The sequence below is a fragment of the Chelonoidis abingdonii genome, chromosome 1, assembly GCF_003597395.2.
Source record: "Chelonoidis abingdonii isolate Lonesome George chromosome 1, CheloAbing_2.0, whole genome shotgun sequence".
NCBI lineage: Eukaryota > Metazoa > Chordata > Testudines > Testudinidae > Chelonoidis > Chelonoidis abingdonii.
The window spans coordinates 275,797,711-275,808,280 of NC_133769.1; the positions used below are offsets into that span (position 1 = coordinate 275,797,711).

At 40.0% G+C, this 10,570-nt stretch overlaps 1 protein-coding gene across 1 annotated transcript in view; it reads right to left on the minus strand.

Annotated features, from left to right (window-relative positions):
- The window catches only part of GPC6 (glypican 6), a 1,246,313-nt gene that overhangs the window by 88,154 nt on the left and 1,147,589 nt on the right, over window positions 1-10,570 (minus strand). Inside the window, exon 6 of the mRNA XM_075061526.1 lies at window positions 5,294-5,437. Coding sequence (XP_074917627.1) covers window positions 5,294-5,437 — 144 coding nt within the window. The remainder of the gene's footprint in view (window positions 1-5,293; window positions 5,438-10,570) is intronic.

A 10,570-nucleotide genomic window follows, 5' to 3' on the forward strand; every position in this document is an offset into this window, starting at 1 on the left:
TGGGAGGAGTTCCGAAATCGATTTAAGGAGCCGTTTAACTCGATATTAATGACGACGTCGTGTGAACAGGTACAGCGTTAAATCGGTATATCGGCCATTAAACCGATTTAAAGTCGCAGTGTAGACCTGGCCTCAGTCTCAGCTGGAGTTCCAGCTTGAATCTGATGACTGAGGGCCCTCTGCTGAGAACAGCCTTTGCTTTTTATCCAAGGGTCTTAAAGCACTTCACAAACATTGATCAACTCTGTGAAATAGTAAAAATGATTAAACCCATTGTACAGATGGGCAAATCAAATAGGCTAAGTGGCTTGTCTAAGGGCACACAGGCAGATTATGGTTTATCCAGGACTAGAACGCCAGGAGTCCTGACATCTTGTCCCCTTTACTCTCACTGATATATAACAGTCCTTCACTGAGATCAGAAACCACCTTCAGAACAGATGAATGGTTTGGAAAAGAACTATAAATTCTAAGCACGACACAGAATTAAATTAGCCCATTTAAAATTATGAAAGACATGGCTTCCATTTAGTCTATAGACAAACAAAGAAAAATTGTAGAAATGAAATTAGAAGTAGTAGTTTGGCAATATTTTACAAAGACAAATGGATATGAAAGTGAAGAATAAGAATACCAAAGCTTACACCATGTTGCATTGTCCTCCAGATAGTCCTCTGGGAAGCAAGAGGAAAACAAATTCAGGGAACAGAAAAAAATAACATAGCAGGTTATACCAAGCAGCTAACCACAGAGAAGAAAAAGTGTCATTATAAGCAGTCTCTTGTAAATGAGAATTTTTAGATAATACATTTCAGAAGAAACCAAATAGACCCAGCAGTGAAAACTGAATACACAAGTTAAGTCTGACATCATAAGTGTATTTGATCAGTTTTAAGCTAAATACATGCCAACTTTACTTTTTGATATTTCATTTTCACATCTGCAGATCTTACTTTGATTTGTTATTTATCAAATACCATTAGAATGCAGCTTTTATGAATTTGATAACATATAACACTCTTCCCAAAATATCTATGTTCTGCCATTAAGTAATAACTGCCTCTGCTTTAATGTTTGGATGTATCAAAACAGATTAAGTTAATGATAATGGGCCAAATTTGTATTGTTGCATTTTTAGGCCACTTAATGGGATCTGCTGGGTGCTAAGTATTCTGGAAAATCTGGTCATTTCATTTAGGTTTCTGAAGGAGAGCTGAGATGTCTTGAAAATCTGTCCCCAAACTGTGGGTGCTCAAATCTGGCTTAAACTATATTACATTGTAGTATATGACTGAAATGCATCTGGAATAATTTGTTTTCGTCTGAGAATATGCTGTGAAAGACTGATCCTTCTGATGATACCAGTTTTGTTTGTCACTTCACTTTTTAGAGTCTATGCAGCTCCATCTTTGGTCTTTGCTATGATGGTTTAATGTTCAATGATTTGACAATATTTTAAGAATGAAATCTCAAAGATAGATTTCTTTCAAAAGCATTAATTTAGTATTGAATAGTCACGTGAAACAAAAGAAAAAGCTACCATGACAGGAAGGAATTTTTTGCATTGCTTGCAAAAAAATTCAAAGGAGGCTAGATTTATGGTACGCTGCCTATGAAATAGTGAGCTACTTTGTTGTATATTTATATTAATTGAGTAATCAAAAGTGAATGACACACAGACTGGAAATCTGTGTGTCACAGATCGTGCACATTATGAGAATTTTGTTCAGAACATCAGCTTTTTTGTAATACTATTTTAAAAAAATTATATGATTTAAATCTTTCTGGGAAACTTTCACTACTTGGTTTGAGACTTTTCAAAGCATGAACAAAGGATCATAGTTCTGAAACAAAACCTTATGCCCCAATCCATTGAGAATCCTGTTCTAACTCCAGCTGAAGTCAATGGCCATCTCTCACTTCAGTGGATGTTGGACTGGGCACAAAAGGAGCTAACACTAAGGGTACTGTTATTTAGATCTGTATTTGATACAGATTTTAATAGCTACAAGGACAATAACAGTTTCCAGTTTAAACGTCACCAGGAAGAAGACTATTTAGCTGTAATATTTTGTTAAGTGAGATTATCAATGATAAAGTTGCTCTCCTTTCAAAAACTTGGGAAAATCTAATTTGGTCAAGTCAAATGGGACCAAATTCCCCACTGAAAGTCAATGAGGTTACACAGGGTATAAACCATTGTCTACATTGAAAGTTTGCCTTAGTTACAGTTATCGATGGCCAACTACAGATGAATCTGCTCCATTGCTATTTTATTTATTGTGTATCATAGTTTCAATGGTTTTATCCTGTAAAAGATATTAGTGGTACGAGCAGTATTCTCACTTTATGTATGAGGAATGCCTGATCTCTTTTTAAGTGATAACAGTGCTTTAGCTCAGGGGTGGCCAAACTATGGCCCGCGGGCTGGATCTAGCCCATCAGGACTTTGGATCCAGCCCACGGAATTGCCAGCCCCGCGCTGCTCCCAGAAGCGGACAGCACTGTGGCCTGGGGGGTGGGGAAGAGGGCTCCATGCGCTGCCCTCACCTGAAGGCACTTCCCCCTGCAGCTCCCATTGGCCAGGAACGGGGAATTGTGACCAATGGGAGCTTCGGGGGAGGTACCAGCAGGTGAGGGCAGCATGCAGAGCCCTCTGCCCCTCCTGCCCCCTCCACCCAGGGGCCACAGGGACATGGTGCCGGCTGCTTCCGGGAGCAGTGCAGGGCCAGAGCAGGCAAGGAGCCTGCCTTAGCCCCACTGCACACTGCTGCCACCCCAAGGAGCCCGCATGCCATACACATACTGAACCCCAACTCCCTTCCTTGAGCCCCGTGCCACACCCCGCACCCCTCCTGAACCCCATCCCCCTGCCCTGAGCCTCCTGCCATATCCCACATTGCTCCTGCACCCTAACCTCCTGCCCTGAGCCCCCTGCCACATCCAACACCACTCCTGCACTCCAACCCCCTGCCCTGAGCCCCCTCCTGCACCCCAATCCCCTGCCCTGAAACCCCGCCACATCCCACACCCCTCCTGAACCCCAACCCCTGCCCTGAGCTCCCTGCCACATCCCACACCGCTCCTACACCCCAACCCCCTGCCCTCAGCTCCCTGCTACACCACAACCCCCTGCCCTGAGCCCCTTCCTGCACCCCAACCCCCTGCCCTAGCTCCTGCATGGCCCTCATGCAATTTCCCCACCCAGATGTGGCCCTTGGGCCAAAAAGTTTGCCCACCCCTGTTTTAGCTGCTCCCAGTATATAGAAGTAGTTCAAGATGAACTGTTACTACCGACTTGCCTTTTTAACTCCTCTCCTCCCACTGCCCCCTTTATATCCTGTTACTTAATTCCATGAGCACTCCACACTCCCCCTGGCTTCAATGAGCTTTCAGTTGGCTGTAGCCCCTAGTGCTGTATGTGCATCCATGCAGAAGGAGCCTTGCACTTGTATGGAGCAGAGTGAAGAATTGGAGCCTACGAATACAGACTTTGAGTAATGACAGCACTGGACCTGGAAGGTGTAATTTCCAGCTCAAGAAGACATACCCACACTAGTTAGCATGATAAAAACAGAGTGTGGCTGTAGCAGCAAGAGGGCTAGTTGTTCTGAGAACCTGTCAGAGACCCTAGGGGTATAATCACAGTGGCTAGCCCCTTGGACCACTCCACTTTTTGAGCCCTAGCTTGATGACAGCTAATGTGAATATGTCTACTCAAGCTGGGAATTATACCTTCCTGCTCCAGTGTAGACATACCCTTAAGTGGGGAATCCTGCCCCACTGAAGCCAATTAGAGTTTTGCCATTCATTCTAACTGGGGCCAGAATTTCACCCTATGGCTAAATCTTAGTTTAAAGTGTTACATTGTAATATGCTTCCTTCATGTTTGTAAACCAATAATCTGAATCTATCATGGAGACAAACATAGATTTTACCTTTTTGTTTTAGGGTGAAACAAGCTACACTGTTGCCAGAATTACTGGATGCCACAGCTGTTGCTTAAAGTTAGTACAACTATATTACAAGCCCATGTCCTGATTTGAAATATCCTATGTATTCTTTTAACTTAATTAAAATGAAGGGGTAAGATATATTATAATATAGACTATGGGAAAGACTTGGAAGCCTTGAGTGCTAATTTATAAGAGGAGCTAGTCTTCTTCTTAGCATATGCACAACATGCCTCAAGTGGCAGGTGACCAGGATTCATTACCCGAATTTGGTCCACTGGTTGGATCATTAGCTTCCACGACTTGGGCCAGATACTGACGGTAAGTGTGACCTGAATGCTGATCCAAAATGGTTGTATAAAATAGAGACCTGGATCTTATTTTGAATTAGAAGCATATAAAATTTCTCCTTAAATATTGAAACTCACCCGTGTATCAGGAACCAGCTAAAACCAATTTAAGGTTACAATTCTAATTTTATGATATTAAGTAAAAAGTATGGAAGAAGTCATGCATAAGCATGCTTTCTAATATTCAGAAAGAAGTACAATAAGTTGTGTTTACATAATGTAAACAGCTTTGGTTTAGGTGCTTCATATCCTTAATGCTTTTATCCATTAACTTTACACCATAACTGCAAAATAATATTAACACCATTAATAATCACATATCTTTAAATCCACTTTATAGGTATACAAACAGCAGGAATATTGTTGTTTGAGATATGAATCCACTGACTTGAAATAACTAAAATAACTTTATATTAAGATGATTGTTTTTAAAATTACTGAATAAATAAGGCAAGATTAGCAATGCTAGCTTGTCAAAAGCTTATTTTTTAAGAGTGTGTTGTAAAAAATAAAAATAAAAGCCGACTGTAACTTTACAAACTACCATATTAAATGAAGCACTGGACCTGATGAATGAGAAATGCACATTATAAGTGCATATATTGAAGAACTAGCTGCTGAATCCTTAACATAATACTTAAATGGAAATTTGATGTAGACAATTTTTTTCAAAGGAAATATATTAATAAGTATTTTCCTTGAATCGTCTATCTAATTCATGACCAGGAGGAAAGAGTTTATCACCTTCCAATCTTTCCAGTATATCAAATCTGACTCATACTGGTCTCCAAAGAGATGTAATTTCCCTACTGTTTTCAATGTAAAAAGTCATTTGTTTACTACAAAGTTGCACAGCATATATGATAATTACAGTAAATACAGTAATTATGAAAATATTAAACATCTCCTATGAAGGAATATTCTTAAAGCAAAATTCCCCCTCCATCTCTGCTAGACTAATGAGAGAAGATAGCAAATGTTATTACTTACCAGTCTATCTAAACTTGTGCCAGCAGCTGTTGTTGGTCTCTCCTCAGGATGGTATGGCCTAAAGCGGGTATTGAAGTTCTCGGGAACAGAGCGGGAAGACCTTAAAGCAGGTGCTGGTTTAGGCTGACCGCATCCTTGAAAGACCTGTAAGAAGCATTTTAGGTTACATCAAACTTTCCTTTAAAAAGGAAGAGTGATACTTTACAAGTGCAATATCCCATTCACAGGTTTGTAACTTAGCACTGATATCCTGGTAATAATGAATTAACTACCAGCCCTAAATCAACACTTTGATGGACATCATTACTAAGATCTATTCAAGAGATTTGCACTAATGTACGGGGCCTTTTTTATCTAGGTCACATTTTGAGATTAGCCCATTTTGGTAGTTATTGAAATGGGCTAACATCTGAATGATGTTTGGGTTGTTATCCCTCTTGAAAGAGTAACAAGAAAAAAAATCTTTTGTGGTTGGATGCAGTTGCAGTTGGTTTCAAATTAAGTTAAGACCTGTTGGGTACCCACAAACCCACCACTCCCCCCAACCAGAATTGGCACTAATAGGTAATCTTGTTGGCAGTCTCAGAAGACAGGTCAAAGGCTCAATGGCCTTATAACTTAACTAGCCTTTCATCCCCCTAAAAGATGGTCCCTGCACATCAGAGGTGAGGTACACTGATTGGGCAATCATGAGGAGTATGTTCTGCCATTGTTCTTGTTCACTGGATAAAGATATGTCTCAGGGATGTCAGTCTGGCAGTTTTCAGAAGCACCAGTTTGAGTTAATTATAAAGTCTGAATAAAAAGAAAAATATTTGGAAAAAAATCAGTAGAATATAAGCAGTGCTGTTTTTACTGTACATATTGAAGGAGAGCACTAAGGATGCTACTTAATATCTATTATATATCTATAGATGAAGAAAGCTGGATTTTAACTTCACCAGCCTTCACACAAACTAAGGTGGCCAGGTGCCCGGTTTTCTATCAGAAAGTCCAGTCATAAAGGGGACCTCATAGTGAAGACCCAAAGTCCGGTTACTGTGGGCAGGGTAGGTGAGGAGGCACCGGTCACCGCCAGTGCCAGCCCTTACTCAGCTGGGGCCACCTCCTACCTGCGTTGGGCAGCTGCAGCTTCCAGCCCTGACTCTGCAGGTGAGTCCCTCTTGACCCAGACTGAAGGGGGAGGAGAGGGGAAGAACACCAAGCTATGGGAGAAGAGGAGCGAATGGGGGGCAGGGCCTCAGTGGGAAAAGGCAGAATAGGGCAGGGGCCTTGGGGGAAGAGGCAAGGCCTTGTGGGGGAAGTTCCAGCACTCCTGCTGGAGTGTCTGGTTTTTAAAAATTATGAAGTTGGCAACTCTAACACAAACAGACTTTCAACTTTTTTAAAAAAATGAGTCATGTGGAGGTTTCGCTATAAGATTTTCTGTTACTGCTTTGAAACTTAAGGCCAGAATTATCCACACAAGAGCAGTCAGTGGTCATTCTTAACTTGTTAGGCCTCCATTCAACAATGCACTTAAACATATGCCTAACTTTTAGCCCATGAGCAATCCTGTCCTTATTCAGGAAAACACTTAAGCAAGGTGCTTTGCTGAACCAGGATGGAATTATTCATACACTTAGTCATATACTTGCTTAAGTGTTTTGCTGAATTGGAGTCTTACTTAATACTCTTACCATATTACTCTGAGTGTACACAGTGCTATAGAATAGAGTTAAAATAAGTAAGGATGTTTCTGGCATACAGGGTACAGTTATAAAGACAACTTTGATAGGTAGGGCCCCAGGTATTCATCAAACCAAATTGAGCTGGTCAAAAATTTTCCGACAACGTTTTCTTCACTGGAAAATATGGCTGCACTGAAACAGATATTTTGACTGCAAAAGTCAATTTCACCAATATTTTATAATTTTTCTTGTGACATTTTAAAAAAAAGTTTCATTTTGAATGGATATTTTAACTTAACATTTCATTCTAATGTCATTTACAATCAAATTGACCTTTCCAAACAACTTTTTTTGTTTGTTTTAGATTGACATGTAGAAACAAAGCGTTTCAGTATGAATTGGCATCGTGTTTTGAGATTTCGTGTCAAAATGGTTTGTTTTGGTCAAAAATTTTGAATAATTTTTAAAAGAAATTTTGTTCTGTGAAAATGTTTGATATTTCATCTTTTTGTCTCAATTAAGGATGAAAACAAATGTTGAAATATAAGAATTCCCTGTGGATGGACATTCTGTTTTTCAATCATCTCTAATACCAAACATAAACAATTTGCCTAAACTGCTAGTTTGCCTGAACTGCTAGTAATCCCATTTCTCTTCAAGTAATCTACTATGGTATTTTTTCTATCACATATTGAAGAATTGGTACAGATTTTGATGCATTTGCTAAAATATACAAGTTTTTTCTTCCATTGTGTAAGTTTCTGTCTTCAAATTTGCATGCAACCAGACAACAGCAGAACTCCATAGTACTTTATAGATTTGGAGAGGAGAAATCATCTGCTCCTTTGAAAGTTATCTCACAATAATACAATGAAGATGGAATCCACAGTTTGTTAACTACACAAAAGGGACATTTTCTAACCTGGATGCAGGTTGTAAGGGACTGGACAGGAAGTGAAAAGATGAGGCTTGGGATTTCAAAATGTAGACTAAGAAGGAGCACATGAAATATTTCCTGAACAAAAAACCATTAGATATGTGAAGAATACACCTTATAGATTTCTGGACAGCATCCAGCCTGCTGGTTTTATGGTGTGAATTGATGGTTAACATTTCAATGTTGGGATTTGAATGAATCAGTTTAGGCATCTGAGATCTGGAAGGTAACCTTCTGCTTTCTTTTGAAAACACTGTGTGTGTGTGTGTGTAGAGAGAGAGAGAGAGAAAAAAAAGTTTGGAGAAGGGGAAGTGTAGTTTTGATAATACTGGGAACTCATTTTATTCTCCTGTTTTAGTAATGGTGGACCAAGCTGGAAGAAATGTCCAAGCTGCCTGTGATAGTGCTACGTATTTGTCCCTGCCAGACAACCTAGAACTCTTGCTGACATCTGCCAATTTAATTCCTACTTTCTTCAGACAAAGCGATGGTGGTGTGCAATGACATCACCAGTCAGCTATTACATTTTAACTCTGCATACAATGCCCAGCCTCTCCTACTTTCTCAACAAAGCCGTAGCACAAAGGGTGATTTGGGTTTGGTTTATACCCAAATGATCCATCCTTAATTAAAATTTCCAGCATATCATTCTTTGCCAGAAAAGGACAACAATAAAGTTTACAAAACATACAATAAAAATAAACTACCAACATTCCCAATAGCAGTAACATATGATGAAGACATTCAAATCCTACATTTCACTGATAGAGTTCCCAGGGAAATGGGGGATACAAAATGAAAATACTGTCAGAGAACCCTGAAGTATCAATCCTAGATTTTAGTTGAAAAAGAGAGAATTAGAACAAATATGAACTTGCTGACATATACTGAAGGAATAAATATATGGATTAGTTAATTAAGAAACAGAGAATTAGCATATCAGTCATAAAGGAATACAAGTGAAGAAATCAAAGTTGTATAGGAAATAGAAGGAATGAAATGTAAGACACTCAGACCTGATTCAGAGAAGTACTCAGACATGCCTAACTTTAAGCACAAGTAGTCCCATTGATTTAGGGAACAATCCAATTCCCACTAACGTCAACGAGCCATTAGAGAATGTAGAGAAAAAACATCCAAAACATTAGCTAAGACAGAATCCCTACAACATCTAACAGATGAGAGGATAAAGTGAATAAATGAACAGAAGACTGTGCAGAAGGAGAGCACCAAGAATGGTAGTGAATATCTATCGTATATATGCAGGTGTAGGAAACGGGATGGATACTTCAATACTCTATCTAACACTCAAAGAGAAAGGAAGGATAAATGATGAACACTAAAAACTGAGACTTCATGTGTTTTTGTTACTGCTGCTTTGGCATTAATGGCCACCATTATTCACACAGGAGCATACATTTTTATTTATTTATATAGCACTGTATAATAGGTGAACTATGCCAAAAATATGATCATTGTCCCAAAGAGATTCCAATATAAAATCACAGTAGGCACAATACAGAACACTGCCTTGCTCAACAAACACAAATTGGTGAGATTATATTCTAATGGGAAAACCTTATGAAATAGGCAGGCTTTCAGAAAATATTTGAATCAGGAGAGGGATGGAATTTGGATTAAAATTACTATGAGGCTGTGTTAAGCATATAGGATGGAGTTATCAAGATGTCTTTCAGACAGATTGCCCCAGGTGTACACCATGCCAAACTCAAAGCATCACATTCTCAGTTGGTAAGCTGTGATGGCTCTGTTGATTTGAAGACGGCTGCACCAGTTTACACCAGTAGACAAACTGACTTCTTAAATAACAGCCAGATTTCTCAGTAGCAATGACTGCATTTCAGTAGTGGGTGAAATGAAGCCTCTATGTGTGTATGCATGACATTATATGTATATTACAGTATAATTTTCACAAGAGAGAATGCTACCTTTAGAGGCTAGTGGTATGCTGATTGAGTGCCCTAATCAATCCATCTTGAGAAAGGGGTCAGCCTAATGTATAGTCCAGAATTGTCTGAAAAAAATTTAATACTGGAAAAATAGCATGCTGCCCAAGGAGTGTGTTAAATCTCTAGTGTCAATATCCATTAATTTATCTAATATTTTCCAGCAGAAAGTGGTATTTGATAAGTTCTCCTCCTAGAGTTTGAAAATAACTGACAAATGTAAATGTCTTCTATCGGTTAGAAGAGCTGAGAGGCGGTGGGGTGCTCTGTGCCGCCGCCCAAGCTTTCTGAAGGCTGTCATAGGCTTCCTGCTCAGTCTGGAACTGTTCCCTTGAGGCTGGGGACACCAGTTCTTCCTTGGACTGTGGACTTGGGCTTGGTCCCTCTGGAAGCGATGTAGGTGATGGGGTTGTTTCCATTGCTGGTGACTTACTCTCCGCTGGTGCACCAGGTGGTATTTCAGGCTCTGGCTGAGCCTTTTGGGTATAGTTGTCTGCTGCTTCTGCCAGTTCAGGCTCGCTGGCGCCCTCTGGCATTGGGGTTGAAGACGTGATTGCAATTGCTGGCACTGGTGCTGGTTGCTGTTCCAGTTCCAGGTCTGGGACTGGAGATACTGTGGTTGTTTCAGTAGCTGGCAGGGAATCCGAGTCCACTACCTCTGTCTGGGTCTCTGGTAACACAGATGGGGTCCCTGTGGATGGCT